Source organism: Haliotis cracherodii, unplaced genomic scaffold, assembly GCF_022045235.1.
Source record: "Haliotis cracherodii isolate W230 unplaced genomic scaffold, xgHalCrac1.p SCAF_9, whole genome shotgun sequence".
Taxonomy (NCBI): domain Eukaryota; kingdom Metazoa; phylum Mollusca; class Gastropoda; order Lepetellida; family Haliotidae; genus Haliotis; species Haliotis cracherodii.
Window position 1 is genome coordinate 9,857,796 of NW_027266343.1, and position 23,524 is coordinate 9,881,319.

A 23,524-nucleotide genomic window follows, 5' to 3' on the forward strand; every position below is an offset into this window, starting at 1 on the left:
AGCAAGTCATGAAGAAAATTTGCATCCGGATACCTTCCGGAAACCTTCCAGATGCCTTCAACAACCTTCAAATTGCTTGGTATTTTCAAGTTAATTTTTTTATGTGTTTCACACTTAGGTGAACAAAATGCACCCCCCAAATGTTGACATTTTTTGGGGAAGGTTTCCGGAAGGTTTCCGGAAGGTATCCCGGTCGGATCCAAAATGGGTAGTTATCCGGAAGGTTTCCGGAAGGTTTCCTGAAGACGGAAACCTACACTCTTTTTGCTGTGGCTGGGACTGTCCGCCATGAACGTTGACGTGAGGAAGAACGTAAGGCTGTAGGATCAAGTCTCTGTAACGCACACCTGTCAATGCACCTGCCACATGCACGAGAGGTGTCCTACCACCGTGATGAATTCCGGCCCATACCATGACACTCCCGCCGCCAACTGGGACAACCTGCTGCACACAGTTGGGGGCGTAACGTTCACCCCGACGTCTGTAGACAGGTGCGCGCCCATCAGCACGTGTGAGTAGGAAACGGGACTCGTCAGTAAACACTACATTTCTCCACCTTGCACGTGCCCATCCAACCCTCTGTTGGCACCAAAGCAGACGGTCCGCCAGATGACGTGGGGTCAATACATGACGTCGAACAGGTCTTCGTGCAAAAGGTGCAGCCTCCCTCAGTCTGTTGCGTACTATTTGGTCTGATATTCTGCGTACCCCAGGGATCTGTGTGGTTGTAGACGTGGCTGTGGTAGTGCGGTCTAGGATGTGTCGCAGCCGGATGTATCGATCTTGTGCTTGGGTTGTCACCCTTGATCTTCCTGACCTTGGTCTGTCGTCAACTCTGTTGGTGTTGTTGTATCGGGTCCACAGGTAGGATATTGTCTGTCTGGATACGCCAAAGTGCCTGGCCACTTCTTGCTGAGTTGCTCCAGCTTGTATTCTCCCAATGGCGTTGTTCCGTTGAGCTGCATTCATTCTTGGCATTCTGTCACCGCCTCTACTGCCGTTATGAACTGTATGAACAGCCGTTGATGTGGATTCTTATGCCCATTCAGCAGGGGGGCCTGCATGCCTAAATGCAGGATCCTGTGCTGCACGTTGTTTACAGGCGGTTGCGTTTGGATGAAGCTGTAAAATTGATCCCCAAACACTACGTTTGTGTGTTTTCGCGAATTATATACACATCATCTTTCTGTTTGACTTTTTGGTTCTCATTTAATGTAAGTATTTTAGATATTTGCCAAAAAGTGGTTTTACATCTATGTCAAATTTCTTTTTTTGAAAAATATACAATTACACAAACCTTCTGACAACGAGGTTTTATTCATCAAAATGACGAGAACAAAGACCTACAACATGAATATTGTTTCCATTCACGATACCGTTGACATTTGACAGTATTGTACTCGAGCTAAAGATTGTTGGTCAAATGAATGAATGAGTATTGCTTTACGTCGCATCAGCAATATTACCGCTACTCGCAGCTTGTGGGACGAAATATTGACATGGATAGCAGATTCTGTATGATTACCCTAATATCAGCTATGATTAATGGGTATATTTTGCGATGAATACATACATGAAGATCAAGTATAAAGGGACATTTTATTATTATATTTCTTCAGCAGACAATTGACAGTCAGGAAACACGCGACATTCGTTTCTCGTAGTATTACCGAAAGTGTAAAGCTTGTGGCTGTTTCTTCTGAAGATCCAGATACTATGCAAATCTCTCCTCCTCAGCCCTCACAAAGTGGGCAGATCTCTATCATCATTCGACCGAACTCATCCATCATGTCACCAGCAGGATCCATATTGTCTGTCTGTCATAGGATCATCAGGACCACCAGGACTAATAAAATCATCCAGAATAATACGTCTGCGACGACGCCAATGGTTGTTGGTACAGTAGCGAGGGCGACTTCTTCTTCCGGACACACAGCTACTCCATTGTCCCCAACTGCACCCATCACAACTACGACTCTGAGAGCTCTGACCCGTGCAGCCACAGGTCTTGCATGACCGACTTCTACTCTGTTTGCCGGAGTAACATGTTCCCCAGGACGTCCAGGTGTTCCAGGTGCCTGTGCTCGGCTCATTCCAGTGGTTGAGGTTAATTTCACCCACAGAACCGCATGAGACACTGGAAAATAGGTTAAATTCACAAAATTCCTTATCATAAGTGTGGTTGAGCAAAACGGGTATTTCTGCTGTATACGTGTTAATAGAAATTGCATGTGTTACAAGAAATTCACAGTGTTAAGCATTTATTTTTATAAACGCAAAGCATTGAATACTTACGGTGATCCCTTGATGAAAGCGTTATTCTGAATCTTGTAGGTGTCCGTATTGTCACACACTACCCTGGACAGACTGGCTTTCCGGATCTCATTCAGCTGGTCTGATAATAAATCATAATTGTATACATAAAAACCTGATACATTGTATTATTAGATACGACTCAAAAGTAACATAACTATTATCTTTTTCTGTAAAACCTGAGGCAAATTATTCAACTATTCCTCCCGAATATCCAATGGTCGATCGTTGGCGAAAGCAGAACCACATCTGGGAGAGAAACCTCTATCACGTGTGTTGATATATCGTTGTAAAGGCGATGTTACATGTACTATGCCTGCTTCGGATTCTGTAACGTTAACTATGATCCTACATATCATCACTTTACAAATGATTGAGTTTATTGTAATTCGATACAACTGACTGACCCAAAATCATGGCAAAATTATAACTCACTCGGAGTAAATTTCACATATGCGTTGTTCTCTTCAAACCAGAATCGGTCTCCTTCCTTCAGGGCCTGGAACTGCTTCCCCAGGAGACAGGTAAAGGTCGGTCCCAGAAGTCCTCCTGGAACAGGCGTCTCAGACAGAGCCCCAGGAAACAGGTCAATGTCGTCGATGTGTCTGGAAAGAGACATGTCAGTATGAATCAATGTGAATCAGGATGTTGGCGCAGTGGATGGTAGCGTGTACAGGAAGAACACATTCTCAATCTGTTGTACTTGTCACCACTAGTCGAATAACCAGTCTAGTCACGGTCTAGTGACCTCATCGCTCCATCACTATAATTTTCCGGCTTCCGTCACCAATCGGTTAAGTCCGGTGGTCACGTTGTCTAGAATGTTTTTGCATTCCTTGCTATATTGGGCCGTATATTTTATTCTCTTTTGTCTTAATGGCACACTTTTATCACGTATCGGTTTGATACATGTTATCACACATATGTTTGCTACCTTATTCATGCATTGAAATTGTTTTTCTTACTTTGATTTTCACAAAGAAGCGGGGTTATCCAGTACCTCTAGATATTTCTCATTTATTATGATAATTTTTTCAACCTCTGTAATTGTACATGAGTGGTTGTAAATCTTTAGTGGTACCAGTGGATAGCTTATGTTGAGCGCTATATGTTGGTACATCTTTGGTATGGATATATGTAGTAGCTTGTTTGTTATTCGGTTTTTACTATGTAAACAAACGCACTTGTTTAAAGTCCCCCAGACGATTGCTTTTTCCCGGCTGACCAGAAGAGGATGACCTCTTAGACGTCGGCACCCAAGTATAAAACCATGTCAAAATCATCTCCCTTTACCGCCAGGCTTCATAAGGCCGATTACTGGTCGACTTGCTACTGGGCAGTCATTCGAAACTCTGCTTTCGTTGGTAAGTTGAGGGCGGTTTTGATATAGTACTGACTCACTCTGGTTGTACTGAGCTAAACGTATGAGCTCGGATTTTTCATACTACGTTTTCTGGTAATCCGTGGATGACCAACCATCCCGTGATTGTCAAGGTGTTAGGGAAGTTTAGAATTTCCCTTCCCAGTCAAAGTGGCCGAGTCGTTAGTCTATTAGGCAAGTTAGATTCGAACTGATATTTATAAACAGTAAACGGTATTTGCACATCAGTATCCATTATTGTCATATTAGAATCAAAGGAAGTAGTTGTTAAGAAGTACAGCTAAATGTACATGAACAATTACATATACTTTACTACCTGATTCAATAGAATATATTTTCTTCTGTAAAGGGACCGCACTCACTTATACACTTTCTTCAAAAGGTTCGCTGTAGTTGTTGTGTGTGTCGTGGAGGCCAGGCCCGAGAAGGGTGTAGCTGTTGGAAGGTCACAGTACTTCCTCCACTTGGTGTAAGACGGAAGCCCGTGGTCTCTTCCTCTCTGGATGTTGAGAGCTGCCAGGTCCAGACTATTTCCGTTACTGTCAGCAAACAGCTTGTCCGTGACCTCCTGCGTCAGTTTGTGTTCTGCATTCTGAACTCCGTCCTTAACCAGCCCTCTACAGTAATGGTCCACCTTCCTGTTGTTGACGTTCAGAATGAGATTCGTGTTGCCGAAGGTCTTGCTTAGTTGGTCCTGGCCGAGATAGCTATATGAAGAGCTGTAGCTAGCTAAGTGGCTGTGGATCATGGAGTGTCCCATTCTGAAAGCCGCCGTAGCGAAGGCGTTCCTGATGCTGGCGTCGGTCGTAGTGTTGTATACGTTGGCGTAAGTGCTCCCAGATCCAATTGGCAGGCCATACTTGGTCATGGCTTCTTCTCCCATGATAATAGGCAAGTATTCGTCATACGTGATTTTCTGAAATCCCGAGGATATTATATTTACATTCATTCACAGTAGACACACATAACATGATTATTTGCAATCATATGTGCATTTCAGACAGACAGACAGTTTATTTAGTAATTGTGCATATCCTTTCTCTGTCGATATTGATAAAAAAACACACTTTTAATAAGAAAAATAGAATATTGGTACCTGTATGATAGCGCCGACGATCTTCCTAGCTTCCTGGAAAGTGATCTCATCGCTCCAATGGCAGTTGAGGGCTTTTAGGTTTTTAGCTATGCGGTTGTGTTCTCTTGTGAAGATGGTGTGCATGCTCTGAAGAGTTGGATTTTCATTCACTCGATGATCACCTTAAAAATATATATTGACGGTTTCTTAAGGCCCAAGATCAATAATGTTTCTGGTCTTTTAATTTGACGCGTATAGTTTTCATCCTTACCCTGTCAATTTCAAGCCGACATATTTGTGTTAAAACAGACACTCTCGAGCAAGTACTTTCGCACATATGGACAGTCCGATCAGAGATTCGCGTGTCGAATGTGCGCTGCAATTCTTCCAACAAGTAGGCAAAGACAGATATTTTCGAAGTCTTTCAAACATTTCAACCAACCAATTTGTTACAGTCCACAGTCTCATGGATTGTCACATCCCATTTGCTGCCAGTATTTCGCCAAACCAAAGACGAGACATATAGATACGTCCTCGGCCAAACTCAACAAGATCAGGAAAAAATACTTTTCATGTAGGTGTTTGAAGATCCTACACGCTCTTCCTACCTGCGAGGAAACAGTAGCTAGTGCTATTTGTTGTGGTACAACTAGGCTCCGAATCGCTAGGCAGGTAAGTCGATTTCATCTTCAGCTGACCTGAAACGAGGTGCAATGTACTGAAAAACAACTTCAAGGAAGACTGGATTGAGTACAGATAAATTTACTGTGATTCTTTGACCAAAACAAATATTAGCTCATTTCCTATTTCAACTTTCCCACCAAAGATTTCCTATTGTAACATTTAGAGAATGTGCAACTTTTTCACGAACACCTGGTGTCGTCACGGAATTTCGGTGATCCGTTCATATAATTTTCAGTTTTTACGCCTAATGAAACCTTTTTCGTCAAATAAATCGAGACTGAATATAATCTGGCCATGACATTTACCAGAAACTGTTTCCAGTAGGTCTCACTGTAAATTATCACTTGTGCTTCATGATTACTGCTAAGTCAACGCCCCGTTGTTCCATTGATTTGATTGTTCAACTGTCGTCACTTCATCTTATTCTCTCACATAAGGAAGGTTACCTCATCAACTGTTCATGGCGTGGCTGGAAGCGTGACTTCGTCTCAACAACAGAATATATGACCTGATGACAATATCCCAAACAATTCCATCCGGAATTATTGATACTTTGACACTTGTGAATTCGAATCATCTAAATTGGCGAAGGTGTTTTTTTCTGTTTGCAGTTTGCACTATTTACGTTTAAGACGAAAATAATACCATTAACGAAAGCTTCACTTGGGAACATGTAATCAATTAGGAATATTTTACGGGAATTGGAAACATACTCTTCCAAAACAGAAACGCAAAGCCAGATTGTGTGAGGTAGGAAAATATATTTATACGAGGAACCGTAAAAGGTATTGAGCAAAAAGCTTGTGGAGAGAACACTTGGTGATTGTAGTCATCTCAGTTATCGGTACATAGGAAAAGTCCAAGGTGAAGGTCAGCTACTATATAGCGCCTATGTCTCCCGTTGGAATCGATAGCAGCCTGACAACTCCTGCCCATGGAAGAGACGAGTATGCGAATCACAGCATTGGAAATGGTATCCCACTCCACCTGCGGCGTAAAAGCCAGCAGCTGAAACGTCTTGGATTGTGGTTGACGTCGGCGTAGCCGTCTATCCGATTCATCACCCAGGTTCAAATTCGGGGATCTGGAGGGCCAGAGGAGAACATTAACGTTGGTGTAGACAGGCTCTTGTGATCGTTGCTGTATGCTTTGTCCTGCTGGAATACACCGTTGCCGTTGGCTGCAAGTGGGAGGACGCGTGTACGTGGTAGGAGAATTCCGTTGATGTATCGTTGAGCCGTAAGATTTCCCTGGATATGGACCAAACCTGTCCTGTCATAATGAGAGATAGCCGCCCACATCATAACGCTACCTCCACAAACCTGTCCATTTCCATACGCAGTTTCCGGCATACCGTTTCCCCCGACGTCTGCCTCTTCCATACCCTCGACGGGGGAGAAATTCCGATTCGTTGCTGAACATGACATCCCCCCCTATCGCAGTTTAGGCTATACCCTGTGTTGACGACACTAATGCAGTCGTTGTTGACGATGTTGTCGACTCAATATGACGGGTCGAACAGGATGTCTTGCGCGTACACCTGCTGCTCTTAAACGGTTTCGTACGGTCTGGTCGGAGATTCTGCGTTGTCCGGGTATTTGGATGCGGTTGAGGTGGCTGTGGTCGTCCTTTCACGTAGGTGGCGCAGTCGGATGTAGCGGGGGTGGTTACTCTTAGTCGTCCCGACCTTGGCCGATCACGTGTTGATCCATGCTGTTGAAACCGATCTCATAGCCGTGTGATGGGGCTGGGTGCTACATTGAAAACCCTGGCTACAGCTGATCGGGATTCCCCTGCCTGCAAGCGGCCTGTGACGTTGTTTCTTTTCACGTCTGTTAATCTTGGCATGTTGTTGAACAGTAACTGTTCGACTGACGCAGATGCAAGACAACCCAAAATCCTGCACTTTAATATCGTTCATAGTGCTGCTGCACGCGCAGTGCGTGAAGCTCCATGGTCCTTTTGTTAATGCACCGGGTGCGTTTTTCCGCATCGTACGTGTTTCCCGACTAATGGTTTGCATGTCCTTGTTATGATCATTTTGATACGGGAAATTTGTCACTGACACTATAACACATTAAACCCCTTCATTTTGCACCTCTTGGTCCGCAACGCTTGTTTTTATGACCCAAAATATCCGCTTTGCGTTTCTTTCTTTTTTCAAGAGCATATTAATTAGTCATCTGACTGAATTCATCGTTCATGTGTTTCCCCTACCGTCAACAAAAGTCCGTAGCTTGTTCTGTTCCTCCTGTGACGACCCGTAAACCTGTGAGGCGTCTATGTAGGCTGTGATCTGGTTCAGCTGTTCCACGGGAGCTGGAACAAGCGTATCTTGTCATTGGAGTATGTGTTACTATACCACACAGTGCATGGACAAGTTGTCTCATGCGGCACAACACGCTATGAAGAGTTGCCTTATCAATGTGTAAACTCGACATTTCCTGGACATGATCGAGTTCGCGAACATGAAGAGTATTTAGTTAGATGACAGCTTAATAAGGCCACGAGGCTTTTCGGAGTATCCTTCTTTTATAATAACCAACAACAAGAGAAGCGGGGTTGATAGAGCATCGATCATTATCATGATGGGATTCGAACCCATGACCAGCTGGGCCGACACGACTATAGGACCATGTTGTGGCTCAGACTGCTACACCACTTATCTCCAAAGCAATTCTGTTACCACGATTTATTTAACGTTATATCCCCATTCCACTAGGCGACGCTCTTCTGCTCTCTACGCGCTCTGAGGGAGCAGCATACATGTAGGTCTCCTCATTCTTTGGTTATCTAGGAGCACTTACTATATGATACGATCAGATGCCGCTCCTGTTGCGATCCAATAGCGATCTATGCGATCCGATAACGACTAGAAGACCCTTGAGCGTAACAAAACAATTCAAATGTGGCGATCTTCCACGGTCAGTACCGCTCCTTTTGCGATCCAGGGCAATCAGGATGCGATCCAATGGTGCTCTAATTGCTCTCCGATGGCGATTATTGCGAACTAATGCGCTCTCCTCCGATCCGAGAACGATATAGCCGACGTATGGAGGTCCATTAGCACTCAATTAGCGCTCTGCGGGATCTGTGGGCCCGATCGCCGAATCTTTGGTCCGAACCTATAAAATCTCGTAGCGTTCTGAGGCGCTCATCAGTTCTACGCTTGGCAGCTGAGGGGTAGGTCCTAGTCTTATATACTACTCAAAATTTGATAAGGATCGTAGATATTTTTCTTAATAAAAAAACAAAATAACTGCATAACTGGCAATATTGTGTTCAAGTGAAATTAAAAACGTCTCCAACACACGTGCACGTGCATTTCATGCCATGGGAAATGCGTTTCACATCACAGTTCATGCTTTTGCTACAATTGCACGATTTCCAATCAGGCAACGGTGTCTGATTCATTGTGAAACTGTAAACTCAATTGAGTGTTTACACTACGTTGATCTACGCAATGCTCCCTCAACGTGTAAGGCGTCGCCTGACGACAGAACAACTGGGAAGATGTATTGGAATGCTTGATGCTGGCTATTCACAACGTGACGTTGCCAATGCACTAAACGTCAGCCAGAGCGTTGTAAGCAGGGCCTGGTCCCGACAGCAAAATTTTGGTACAGCAGCACACCGACATGGGGGTGGTCGTCAGAGGTCGACAACCCAACGCCAAGATCATTTTGTGGCTCTTCAGGCACGACGTCATCCCTTCTGGACAGCAACCAGCCTACGTAACGACCTCCTGAACGCCTCGGGGGTGAATGTGTCCACTCAGACGATACGGAATCGTCTTCACAATGCAGGTCTCTACTCGAGAAGGGCATGTGTCCGAATCCCCCTGACTGTTCGACACCGGCGGGAGCGATTGGAATGGGCTGAAGATCATGTCACTTGGACACGGAACGATTGGGTTCCAGTTCTGTTCACCGATGAGTCCAGGTATTGTTTGGACTTTACAGACAGGAGGCAGCGGGTGTGGCGACGACAACGTGAACGTTTCCATGATGCCAACATCAGTGAACATGACCGTTATGGTGGTGGTTCCATCATGGTCTGGGGTGGAATCAACAGAGATGGAAGGACAGATCTTCATGTCCTGGAGAGAGGAACAATGACGGGGGTGAGGTACCGGGATGAGATCCTCGATTTTCCTCAGACCCTACGCTGGTAATGTTGGCCCTGAGTTCATCCTGATGGATGATAACGCCCGTCCTCATCGCGCCAGGGTGGTTGAGCAGTACCTTGAGCAAGTGACAATTGTCCGCATGGATTGGCCAGCGCGCTCGCCGGACTTGAACCCGATTGAGCATGTCTGGAACATGCTGCAGGTTGCCCTTTCACGCCGTAGAGCACAACCCACGACTTTGGCAGAGCTCGGACATGCCCTCGTGGAAGAGTGGAACAACCTTCCCATTGGGAACATCCGGGTGCTTATTGACAGCATATCTCGACGTTGTCAGGCCGTCATTGATGCAAGGGGAGGTCATACTCGATATTGACACTTCATCGACTAAGTGTAATGATGGACTATCCCTCATAACTGTGTAATTCTTTCTCTTGTTTGCTGTTAACATTTTTTAATGAAATGCCTTTTGGTGTTTGCAGATTTCAAACATTCCATATTGATACAAGTTCATGCCGTTCATGCATTTTCATTCATAACATGATTAAACACGTTTCTGAGTCAGAGTCATGTCTTTTGTTATGTTTGTGGTAACTTACACACATATCACCTAGTGATCCTTATCAAATTTTGAGTAGTATATTACGTGGCGATCGGCGGCCCTCTGAGCTGATACGATAGCGCTCTTAATACGACCTTGGCGATCAAGTAGCGCTCTGATTACGACCATGGCGCTCCGATGCCGATCAAGTAGCGATCTGACGGCATTCTGGGAAGAGCACCACGGATCTTTGTGCAGGGAAGCCGACAGGCGGCGATCTTTACTATTATTGAGATCAGTTAGAGATCAGATAGCGATCCATTAACGCTTTTGGAGATCTGAGCGCTCTATATGTCGATCTATGGCAATTTGAAAGAGCGCCGCTTAGTGGAATGGGGGTATTGTGACCTACAAAATATCGCTGTGTGCCATATTACCTGCTTGGCAATGTTCGTTCTCTACTTGAACCGAGCGCACGAAATTCATGCAGGTGGACTTGAAGTGTCGATCGGGTTGTGGAATGACGATGGGGAAACACTGGCGGCTGAAAAGATTCAAATCCGTATGCTACAGCGTGACACTTCGACTCAGTTGTGTAGGAAATGTCAGTAAAGTTAGCATTAAAACTTTCCCAATACGTGTTAAGTTATAATTTGTGTATTTCGCTGGGAAATTTGGGATAACACTTTCTTAGTAAAGTACAGATTCTCGATTCACTTTACTAAGAAAGTGTTATCCCAAATATAACATTTGTTACATTTGACCACTTTCTAAATGGCATTGTATATTCATAGCTTTCGGCCATGGGAGCCGTGCCAATTTACACTTGTCAGAGGGGTACTCAAAGTACGTGATCTAGACTACCATGTTGTCGGACTTTCATTTTTGTGGAAGCCTCGGTGGCTGGGTGGGTTAGATCGCTGACTTTGTGTGCTGGCGATTAGGTGCCTCACTCTGGCAAGTGTAGGTTCGAATCTCGGACGGGACTCAACCCCCCAAAAGTACGAGAATCTGTACTTTACTAAAAAAAGTGTTATCCCAAATATAACACTTGTTACATTTGATCACTTTCTAAGTGTATTCGTAGCTTTCGGCCATGGGAGCCGTGCCAATGCACACTTGTCAGAGGGGTACTCAACGTACGTGATCTAGACTACCAGTTGTCGGGCTTTCATTTTTGTGGAAGCCTCGGAGGCTGATTGGGTTAACATTTGTTCCACACTAGATACTATTTCCATTGACACCATATGCAATAATAATGTGTTCTAATAAAACAAATATCGTTGATCATGAAGGCCAACAATATCATACTATACCTATTCTGGTATTCTGTACCATGTTCTTCAACGGTAAAAGGATCTATACCGAAACTTTATCGCCTTTACAGTTTTAAAGAAGTTGTTATCTATAAATTGTGTCTTCTTTAATATCATTTGAAATGAAAACAAAGACAATTTAATGGGGAAGATATAAATGTAATTTGCCCACCTGAGTGGTCGTGGTTGAAAACAGCATCCAAAAGAGCGGCCATACGGACCTGAAACGATTTATTATCTTGTTTATTACACATGCTTATGATATTGTTGAAACAATACAATGGACTCTAGATCTGGTTTAAGAAGCGATTTCTTCTGTGCGGCGTCAGGCAATAAATACCTGCAATTTTATGAAAATTGTATGAATAGCGAGTGCTACCGTAGGGCAGGACATGCCTACCCTTTTCGCAAAAACCTGGTGTCATCACTGATTTTCAGTGGTCCATTCTTATAATTTCGACAGTTATTTTGTCCGTAAGCCAAATGGAATCTGTTTCAGCAGACAATCTAGGCTGGTTTTTCTCTTGTATTGTTTATATTTAAGGAAACCATTATGGCAATAGCTTGTCCGGTCTGTATTATTGTTTACAGATAAAATTAAAAATGCAGCAAAGATGGTTTGGGTGATCCTGGCAGAGTCAGGCTGGTTAGACTCATCATCAGCCCAGGGCCCTTGCCCCCTCTACACGCAGTCCAGACAGCGAACTGGACTTCTCCCAGGAAGCGCTGCCTAGTCCAAACCACCCAGAACAGTTCGGACAGTGTGAAGACCCCCCAACACTGTAGCCTTCTGTATTAGCCAGATTGTCAGATTGGCTGTATTCCTGGTAGTATACCCGGATACTCCCCCAATGTCAGTCAACACATTAAGAGGTACCCAACTTAAGGCACCGAGAACAATGGGGAGTCGGATAACTTGGTACTTCGGATGCCAGCGTGACATTTCGTAAGCGAGGCCTGCACATTTGCCAGAAAATTAAATAATATAAATTATTTCATTAAATTTATCATAAAGGAAAAGATCGGGTTTGTTGGCCTGGATACATCTGAAGCCGTATACGGGCCTATTTCAAAGAAATTTGTATTTATCATTTTCTATGACGCCCTCTACATAATCCGGGTCGTACAATGGATGGACCTCTGTACCAAAACCATAGGCATTGCGACGACAGAAATAAAATTATCGAGGTACTCATCATGTCGCTTAAGACACAGTGCTTGTTCAAAAGCTGGGCATCCACTGCGAATGTGTTGGAAAGTCTCATTAAATTCATTGCATAATCTACATTTCATATTTACATTTGGACGCAAAATCACACATTGACGGTTTCGAGTGGGAAGTGACAGAAAGTCTTCTGTTTCACTTTTCAGGCCACCCGACTTCATCCATGCGAAGGACTCTGCAGGGTCGCTGAACTTCTCAACACACTGCACGCCACTTCGATGCAGTGGTCATACTGTGTGCCTTCCTTTGAGAAACCCAGACGGTACCGATTTGATACCGATTCGCTTGGTTTGATACCGTCCAGCAGTACAGACCATCAACCAAATCAACATTATTTTTATGATTACTATTGAAAAGGTAGTTACTCTTTTATTTAAACAAATTTTCAAGATCGATAGTGTTCTGTTCTTCAGCTGCCGTAATTAATGTTTTATTCATCATCAAGAATCATATGACTCATAAATCAGTATTTTTTTCATACAGACAGACGTACAGCCAAAATGTGTCCGACTTCAGTTGTCTAGTTTTTATGGTCATATAATTGTATGTTAAAAACTCTGTTTGCCTCAAATAGTCAGAAACATGCAGGAATGAAAAAGTATTTCTAAAAGTATTGTAAAAATCCTTTTAAAAAGAAGTTCAATAAGTAAGGATGTATATGTTATTGAGCGTTCGGAAATGGAAGAAAACAAACATGTGAAAAAAATAGTTTCCCAAAAGCGTTTTCTGTTACCTCAAGACAGTTGCTGCGTTCGAGTGCTGGAGTTCTTACTTACCAATGTTCGCTTCGAACTTCTGTTTTGGCGTGCTGGTGATGTCGTGATCCAGGAACTGACCCCATTGCATCAACATGTGGGTGTAGGAGGCGTGGCGGTCAGCGTCTGTTGACGGGGTGTGGACAGTCGTGCTGACCAGGCGGGCACTGGGTAACTTTGAGGACGACACATGGGATTTTTCTCGTGGGGAAGATATATCTAAAACAGATTGCCGATTAATGAAACCGATATAAAAAACCGAATGATGAGATGACAAGGACATTGACATCCAAAATGTGTATCGTGCTAGGTAATGCGTGGCACGGTGCATACGATGCAAGGTGATAGTGGGTTTCAAATCCACGATAATAGTTTTCTGGCACGCCAAATGGACACACCTTCGCAAATAGCATCATGCATTCGTCACCACTCGCCCCTTTTCGTCACCTGCAAGAGGACTCGTCCCCCTATCGATGAATGTTGTGTGCGAAAATACGACAAACCAATCAGAATGCGCGTATGATTTCAAGTTCTTCGTCAAAGAATCCCGCAGAAATAATTTTTAATTTTACATATGTCTTGCATCTAAAAATATACCCAAGACACAGTTAAATGTGTTCGGTCATACTGTATAATTCCGCATGTCCCGATGTGCTTTAAATTGCATCTGAAATATATATAATATATGGGGAAAATGTGTGAACCATTACGCAACGAGTTGACAATTGTTTTACATGCCCGTTTGCGCAAAACCGGTCGCAAAAATGGCCATGATAGGGGCCCGAGTCGCTATTCGGCTTGTCCCGGAACAACACGAGTTGGTCACGAATGAGCATTACGGTGCCTTAGACGACTGAGCCATCTTTACCCAAATTTATATTCGAAATATATTGTGATGTGAACACATTTACGGTCATCATAAGCAGGATCCAGCCATCGCCTCATTGGAATGACTGCCTTGCCCCAGGTTGTATGCTCGAGGTTGTTGCAGGAACCATTAGCTGTCCGGTAGGGGGAGGAGGTTTTACACGGTTCAACAAGGCTGGAATCGCACTCGAGCTTTGGACCAAAACCTTTCTTCAACACCAAGGGTATTTCCTCCTGTGATACATTCGCCCTGCAATAGTAGACCATGTAACCATTCATGTCCACTAATTACTTGGACAGATAAGGCTGCAGTTAACAGACTTTTTGTTATCACAGCTTATTATCGGTGGAGGGAACGATACTGATACATATCATTGATGTGTACAATCTTGGTGAAACCAACCACCACGGGTATTGTTTTGTTTGTTTGTTTGTTTGTTGTTTAACGCCGCACTCAGCAATATTCCAGCTCTATGACGGTGGTTTGTAAATAATAGCGTCTGGACCAGACAAACCAGTGATTGCCATCATGATCAGGAGCATCGATCCACGAAGTTGGGATACAATGACATGCATCAACCAAGTCAGCGAACCTGACCACCCGGTCCCGTTAGTCGCCTCGTATGACAAGCAAGGTCGCTTTTTACTGCAAGCATGGGTTGCTGAAGACCTTCTCTTACCCGGATCATAACGGGTGTACTATTGGTCTGACACTCCAAAGTTAACAATTCAAAATGACGTCAGTCAGGTAGACGTCAATGAAACCCGTAGCTTAGGATATCTCAGTTTCATGGCACGTAGCTAATCATATCCCAGTTTCATGGCACGTATCTAATCATATATCAGTTTCATGGAACGGACCGAATTATTTCCCAGTTTCGTGGTACGTACCTAATGATTTCGCAGTTTCATGACACGTACCTAATGATATCTCAGTTTCATGGCAAGTAGCATAATGTATAGCAGTTTCATGGCGTGTAGCTAATGATATCACAGATTCATGGCACGTAGCTAATGATATCACAATTTCATGGCACGTAGCTAATGATATCACAGTTTCATGGCACGTAGCTAATGACATCACGTGTCCCTCGACGTGATATAGATAGTATATTGCGAAAAACGGTGTAAAACCATACTCACCCACTCCATGCTGGAATATTGCTAAAAGCGGCGTAAAACCTTATTCACACACTCACTCACTCAATCCCACTTTATACACAACGCAACGCAAAAATTATGATTAAATGTTATGCCGGTGTGACATTGAAAATGGACCCACGTTGAAAAGTGACCCCGGAGTCAGTATTCAACGTTGAAAACATACCCGGTCTCAATTTTCAACAGACAAGGGTCAATTTTCAACAGTTGAAAAATGACCCTGTCAGTTTACCAAGTCGTTAAATAGTGACCCGGGCCTCGCGTTGAAAAGTGACTCCGTTGAATTATGACTTCCAATGTAAATAAAAAGATCTAATGTTATAATCTATGAAATCTTTTTTAGTGTTTTTATCTAGGTGTTTCTGAGTGCGTATCTGTAAGCTTGCATCAGTTGTTTTACGTACATGTATGTTTTTTCGAGTGCGGTAGAGAGAAGGGTGGGGGCGTTTCATGTTTTATTCAAACTGGAATAATCTCGATATTCAAGATTAACTGGACATAACTATAGATCTATACAACCAAAAATCGCCGATACAGCTTCTCTTTGATTTTAGACTTATTGACACCACATTTGTTGCAAATCGAAGGAAGTCAAGCTATATTGCTCATTCGATTTCATTCGTAAAGAGGCCAAAGCGTCTTTTGCAATGGTTTACAAATAGCTATTGTCAGTGGTGTTATAGTCTCCATGTTTCAGCTGGTTAAATCAAGGACGTATGTATTGCATAGATTTTCGTGCATATCAGTTTTGTTGATATCGGTTAATATTTTACAAAGATTTTGGCTACACTGATATTTGCCGATGTTTGACAACGTGGCACAAATTTTATATGTTTACGGAATCCTCTCATCCAAGATTTAAAGCAAAATGTATATTTCAAACATTGCCGACTTTTTGATGTTTTCTTCAAACGTGTTATCATGGCTTTGTCGGAAGACCAACAAACCCTTCATATTCGACCGTATTGCACGTGCAGCAGTACCACGTGACAGGAATCGAAAGATTGTCATATGCGATGTTATGGATAGGCATACAGTCGTGTATGTCTTAAGTCATGTGTCAAAGCATTCACACAATAGTCAGAAATGGAACAACAGGAGATCAGTGAGATCTCCCTTTTCGTCAAAGACAGGACCTACCCAAAGTCTATGAGCACTGATTTTGCTAAAAGAAAATTCAGACGAAAATGCAAAAGATTATCACTTGACAATGATGTTTTGTGCAACAAATCAAAGAATGGAAGATGTCTAAGAGTGCTGGGTGAGGATTCACACACTTGTACCATCTGGTTTTTCAATCATTAATGCCTGATATTTTGAGGTCCATCAGTAAATTGTTGTCGTCCTCAAGTCTTCAACCCTGCAAGTGCTTTTTCAATTTAGGGACTAAGTGGAAATCACTGGGGGCTAGATCTGTAGGTCACAGTTCGAACCCACATTCTCGAACAGCATCCATCTCAACCCAGCTGGCGTGTACTGGTGCTTTGTCTTGTTAGACAATCTAGAACAGGTACTAGTATTTGGGTATCCTCCATTGTATTGTATAGAGTCGCTTAATGTGGTAGAGAATGCTCTTCACTATCTACTTATTACAAGTGTTTTAGGCTAAAAAAATTGATAACTTCCACATTTCCAAAATGCATTGTACATACACGTTTTTGAAATTCGGCATAATTCACAAATGTTACTACAATTTACTAAGTTTGTGAAATAGTGCTGGTTTGGTTTCCTTTTATTTAATCGCACACACCACTTTTCACATTTAAAACAGGCTCTTATAGGAGTGAGTGAGTGAGTGAGTTGGGTTTAACGCCGCTTTAAAAATAATTCCAGTTATATCACGGCGTGTCAGCTTAATGTGGGAGGAACGCCCGAAGTGCTGCAGGCCTCAGACGTTTACTACTTCGGTGCAACCCTCGTGCCAACACAATATATTTGCATCAATATAAATATATCAGAATGACTTAAGATTGCAACATTTATTATTGCACTGGAATATACTTGGCATCATGCTAACGCTTCGAAACAATAATCGTTAAACGCTATTCCTAAGACCACAATGAACATTTTATGCATGGGGACGTTTTAGGTTGGGGACGTTTTCGGTGTACCTCTTTCTATTTACGACTTCCAGATTGTAGATAATATTTTTGGATAATCAACTGTGACCATTCAGGGTACAGTGCTCACACACACACCCATACACGATGTCAAATGGACATGTGTATTGTCGTGAGGTGCAGACACTGGAGACTGCCATTTCCTTTTTGTCAACGTCTGACAGATATCGTAACCAAGGACAACTGAATGCTGTTGTGGTGCTCAACTCGAGACTTACGTAGGTGGAAGTTTGTTATATTGTTTGTAGACAAGACTTTCCGGGTTAGGCTTAGACCTTTGTAATCAACAACACCAGTATCACTCTTGTTATTGCAACTGGCTGTATAATGCTGTACAATAGGATATTATGTACCCGTACTTTCTGCTAGAAATTTTGTAACATTTGTGCATTTTTATTTTGCAGCTGGAAGAAAGTCAGAGAGAGGTACTACTGGAAGGGCTCCTTCCAACAGGTCCAAGACTTTGTAGCTCAATGCAGTCAGTGTCAGAAAAAAAGGAAGTATAAAGAAGGCAAGCAAACCTCTTCAACCTGTTCCTGTTTCTGAAACTGCATTCAGTCAGATTGGAATGGACATGATTGGTCCACTTGAAGAAACCGAGAAAGGTGGGTTACACATTTTGATACCATATGTATACAGGTTTGTGGCCTTGAAAATAAACTATATTTTGATTGATTGCATACAGACAGGTTCACAAGTTTGTTTGTTTTTAAATAAGAAGTCTGTGATCATTTGATAATATTCTATTTGTCTTTTAAAGATTGTCTCTCCTACTTAATGACTGTGTCTGTACCCTGTAATCTAGCCTGAGTATCTGGCAGTAACTAGCGACCTTAAGCTGTTTTCGTTATGGGGTATAATATATTCTGTAACATGGCTTTGAATTTGAAATATGATTCACGTGGTGCCTCGATCTTCAACTGCAAACTAGCCCCCTTGCATGCTGAGCATTAACTTGTGGCGCATATCTAATACACTACATGACGACTCACTAGTAACAGCACCAACCGTATGTGATGTATGTGACACATCATAGATCACAAGCTTCATTTGCATACTGCCCAGCATGCGGCTTAGTTCACAAATCAAGATTGAACTACAAACTCATCCATAAAGATTTGAAACCATCTTGAGTTTGCAGACATTCATACTAAAACGTGTGACCATATCCTGTGACGAAAACAGCTTATGGTCGCTATTTACTGCCAGAAACTCGTGCTAACTGTAAACTAACCTTTTGAAGAAGTACTTCGGTTTAAAATATGCATTTTTCTTTTCAGGAAACAAGTATATTCTGGTTTTCACGGACTATCTTACTAATTGGGTCGAGGCAGAGGGAGTTCCGAATAAGTCAGCTGAAACAGTCCTGAACTGTTTTGTCCACTTTATTTGCAGACACGGTGTACCAGATAAACTTATTATCGACCAGGGGAGGGAGTTTTGCAATGATTTGAATAAGAGATTTTGCAATCGATGACAGGGTTGCATCACCGTATCATCCACAAACTTGAGGCCATACTGAATGATTTAATAAAACACTTTGCATGATGTTGACAACAATACTTAATTCAGCACAGAATGATTGGGATGATCAACTTCCTTATGTTCTTCTTGCATATCGTACCGCAGAGCATGCTTCAACAAAATCAGATCCATTTTCGCTTTTTTTATGGACGGAAGGCAAGACTTCCTGTGGAACTTGACATCCAAACCTATCGTGATGGTGATGATTCTTTGGAGTCATCATTGATCAAATGGAGTGAGGCTTTCCTCGATTTGTCATTCTTGCGAAATGTTGCAAAGAAGAACATTGAGAAAGCTCAGAAAAAACAAAAGCGGCTGCACGATTCCAAGATTCAACAGTGCACGTTCAAACCCAGTGACAGCGTTCTTTTACATAACACTTGGAGATTTACGAGAAAGGGAGGAAAACTCGAAGAGAAATGGACTGGACCCCACAAAATTAAAGACTAAAGAACTAAAGAACTAAAGAACGGAACTTACCGACTCGTTGGTATGAAAGCAGGAGTAAATGGAAATAGACTAAAAACATATTTTGCCTCGGAGAAGAATGGAGAATCTTTGGCGTCCTCAAACGATGAAGACAAACAAAATTCTACTGTGACAACTTCACCCACAATAACATCAAAGACACCTTGTCACGATCATGACTTCCAAGAGCACCACCTCCGTCAACCTCTAAGAACAGGATTGCGCCATCAAGTTCTCCCTACAAGGAAGGGGTCAAAAGATCGGCTATGCGCACTAGAAGTTGCAGGGTTCCTGGACTTGATGAAAAGAACCCCCCCCCCCCCAAAAAAAAAAAAAAAAGAAGAGAAAAATGGAACTCTCATCAGTTAGTGCACCGCGACCAGAAGAAGGGTCACCCGATGTATTTGTCAACGTTTCAGACGACATTTCCAAAAATATTCAACAAACAGAGGATGAAGCGAGTTCTGGAGTGGATAGTACAAGCTGGCCGAGTTCCTCAGAGAAGGTTGCGTTCGTGCGAACTGAGAGTATACAGGACCATGTACCGTTTTATCCAGTGGACGATACCTGGCAAGAGGAGAAGGCATCATACTTTAATATCAGTGTCAAAAACAGTTTACCTACAATGGACAGATCTTGTAAGCCAAAAGGAACTGTGTCAATGAGAGGCGATGGGAATTGTCTGTTCAGAGCATTCAGCTACATGGTTGTTCGAAATCACATTCTGAAATACATGGCAGGTCAAGAAGACTTGATGAGGAAAGTTGACTCAAGACCCGTCAATCGCTACATTGATGAAGCAAACATGTCAAGCATTGGAGCATGGTGTTCGGATGTATAAATCAGTATATTTGCCACGATGATGACAACGACCATTTATGTGTACAGTCAGTGCGGTACGAAGGATGGACTGACGAACTTTGCATGGCTCAAGTACCCACCATTGGTTAATGAGAGTTCAGTGCCTGAAAAGTGCATCTATCTAAGTAATGTTTGCGCTCACTTTGTTCCAGTTCTCAGTGTGGAGGAACCACAATTAGAACAATTCGTCCGCCAACCATACCTTGGTGGAAAAAAATACATTCCCAAGAAATACACCAACTACGTTTCTGATGACACTCTGAACGCAAAAGTTTGCGACAACTATGAGGATGAAGTCAAAATGCGCCGTCTGGATAGCAGCGCTCATGTGTATGTGTACAAATTTACGGATCTGCACTTCAGTGTCCCAGGTACAGAGTCAGTAATATGGGACATCGAAGCTACATTGTTCAATCTCCTTTGTGACTGGGAAGATCTTCCGGAGAAACTGCCAAAACGATCCCGATACTGCTAATCACAGCGGTGATACGTATTCAGAATATCAAGGGTACTGATGGATCTGAGAGCAATTAGTTCGCTGATTTATGATTCAGAGGCATTGATCTATGTATCTGAAATCGATGTATATGACGTTTAGTGAACTTACAGTAGAGATCTTTCATGGAAAACTTAAAGGTGGTTATTTCAGGAAACTGTCTAGCTTAGATTTTTGGAACTCCGAAAATAGATTTTTCTGATTCCAAAAACATTTGGGTTTATTTTAACGTCACATATGTACATGTTTGTCCCAGGGAACTTTGTTTTTTCACTACTTTTGAGTGTCGATATTCCTGAGAACCATAGTACAGATTTTTCAGTAAACGTTTGTAAGGAAGCCTATTAGTGCCACGGTGAATTTTTCCACAAACAATTACGTTTATGAAAGCACAACGTAAGTAGATGAAAGTATTATCTGTATATGAAAGTATCATTTACTAGGATTATCAACTACGTAGATGAAACTATAGAAAACGTAGTTGAAAGTATTATCAACGTAGATGTTTGCAGACTTTCACTGTGACACTAATACGCTTGCTACTCGTTTGAATTCTGAAGATATATGTTTCTGAGAACATTTTCTGATGACGCGAAGTAGACGGATGAGCGTACATATGACGATTGTTCTTGACCGCATGATAAATTGTTTTAATATTTCATGTGACAAATGCATCGAAGAACTTCAAATTTTGTTTCTGAGATTTGTAATAAAAACGATGAATCTGAGAACTTTTTGAAGTTAATGTATCTGATATCTTTTAGTAAAAATGTTCCTGAAAAAGATATACATATACATGTAGATGTTTTAGGCAACTTGGAGGACAAACATTTTAGAACACTTCAAGGAATGAAGAATCTTCAAAATGATGAAACACCAGTTTCGCAGTCTCTCTCTGCACCCACATACTTGCTCAAACACACATGCACCCACCTGGGCCACTTTCGTTCAGCCCAAAGACTGGTGCCCCATTGAAACCACCGTGGCGTAAGGGTTGAATTAGTACACATTTTTGGACTTTTCTAAAGCCAGGAACCATGGCAATTTGTATACGTATACGTTAACACATGCCTATAAATGCGTGTCACATCCAACCCTCATCCCGAACACACTGATAAATATTTGCACTAATTTAGACATGTTGCCAAAGATAACAGAGTCTTCTGGTTAGCAGAATAAACCACAAGTCATAATTCAACGGAGTCACTTTTCAACGCGAGGCCCTGGTCACTATTTAACGACTTGGTAAGCTGACAGGGTCACTTTTCAACTGTTGAAAATTGACCCTTGTCTGTTGAAAATTGAGACCGGGTATGTTTTCAACGTTGAATACTGACTCCCGGGTCACTTTTCAACGCGGGTCCATTTTCAATGTCACACCGGCTCTCTTCATTTATTACATTATACATATGTAAAAAGGTTAGGTGCCATTCATGTTGAATATTGCATACACGCCAAACGTCTTTTTATCTACATATATCTACATGTGGCAGTGTCCTCATTCTGAAACATATTTGAGGTTCCACTGATACCGCAAGGGAAACTGTCATTATAGCACTGTTCCTACAGATAGTCGCACGGCTTTAATCACATATGATGCAAGGAGGCCGAAAGCGCAATTAAGACGGTAGTCATGTAACTATTTCCATTGAATAATTACAATAACAGTGAGAAAACCCTTGCCATAATCATAGGAAATCTGCTAAATGTATGATTCTGCTAAAAGTGTGAATCTGCTAAAAGTATGATTCCGATAAAAGTATGATTCTGCTAAGAGTATGATTCTCCTAAAAGTGTGATTCTCCTAAAAGTATAATTTTCCTAAAACTGTGATTCTGTTTAAAGTGTGATTCTCCTAAAAGTGTGATTCTCCTAAAAGTGTGATTCTGCTAAAAGTATGATTCTCCTAAAAGTATGATTCTCCTAAAAGTATGATTCAGATAAAAGTATCATTCTGCTAAAAGTGTGATTCTCCTAAAAGTGTGATTATCCTAAAAGTGTGATTATGCTAAAAGTGTGATTCTGCTAAAAGTAGGATTCTGCTAAAAGTAGGATTCTCCTAAAAGTATGATCTGCTAAAAGATGGATTCTCCTAAAAGTGTGATTCTGCTAAAAGTGTGATTCTGCTAAAAGTATGATTCTGCTAAAAGTATGATTCTCCTAAAAGTGTGATTCTGCTAAAAGTGTGAATCTGCTAAAAGTGTGATTCTGCTAAAAGTATGATTCTCCTAAAAGTATGATCTGCTAAAACCTGGATTTTCCTAAAAGTGTGAATCTGCTTAAAGTGTGATTCTCCTTAAAGTGTGATTCTGCTTAAAGTGTGAATCTGCTAAATATGGGATTCTGCTAAAAGTATGATTCTGCTAAAAGTGTGATTCTCCTAACAGTATGATTCTGCTAAAAGTGTGATTCTCCTTAAAGTGTGATTCTCCTAAAAGTGTGATTCTGCTAAAAGTATGATTCTCCTAAAAGTGTGATTCAGATAAAAGTGTGATTCTGCTAAAAAAGTGAATCTGCTAAAAGTGTGATTCTGCTAAAAGTATGATTCTGCTTAAAGTATAATTCTGCTAAAAGTATGATTCTAGTATAAGTATGATTCTGTTAAAAGCTT

At 42.1% G+C, this 23,524-nt stretch overlaps 1 protein-coding gene across 1 annotated transcript in view; it reads right to left on the reverse strand.

Moving 5' to 3' along the window:
- LOC139451708 (salivary peroxidase/catechol oxidase-like) overlaps positions 1 to 23,524 on the reverse strand; it is an 89,784-nt gene that overhangs the window by 60,264 nt on the left and 5,996 nt on the right. Inside the window, exons 4-10 of the mRNA XM_071233027.1 lie at positions 14,328 to 14,533; positions 13,438 to 13,635; positions 11,609 to 11,657; positions 10,558 to 10,664; positions 7,671 to 7,772; positions 5,378 to 5,467; positions 4,791 to 4,951 (exon numbers count right to left, since the gene is read on the reverse strand). Of these exons, the coding sequence (XP_071089128.1) occupies positions 4,791 to 4,951; positions 5,378 to 5,467; positions 7,671 to 7,772; positions 10,558 to 10,664; positions 11,609 to 11,657; positions 13,438 to 13,635; positions 14,328 to 14,533 (913 nt within the window). The remainder of the gene's footprint in view (positions 1 to 4,790; positions 4,952 to 5,377; positions 5,468 to 7,670; positions 7,773 to 10,557; positions 10,665 to 11,608; positions 11,658 to 13,437; positions 13,636 to 14,327; positions 14,534 to 23,524) is intronic.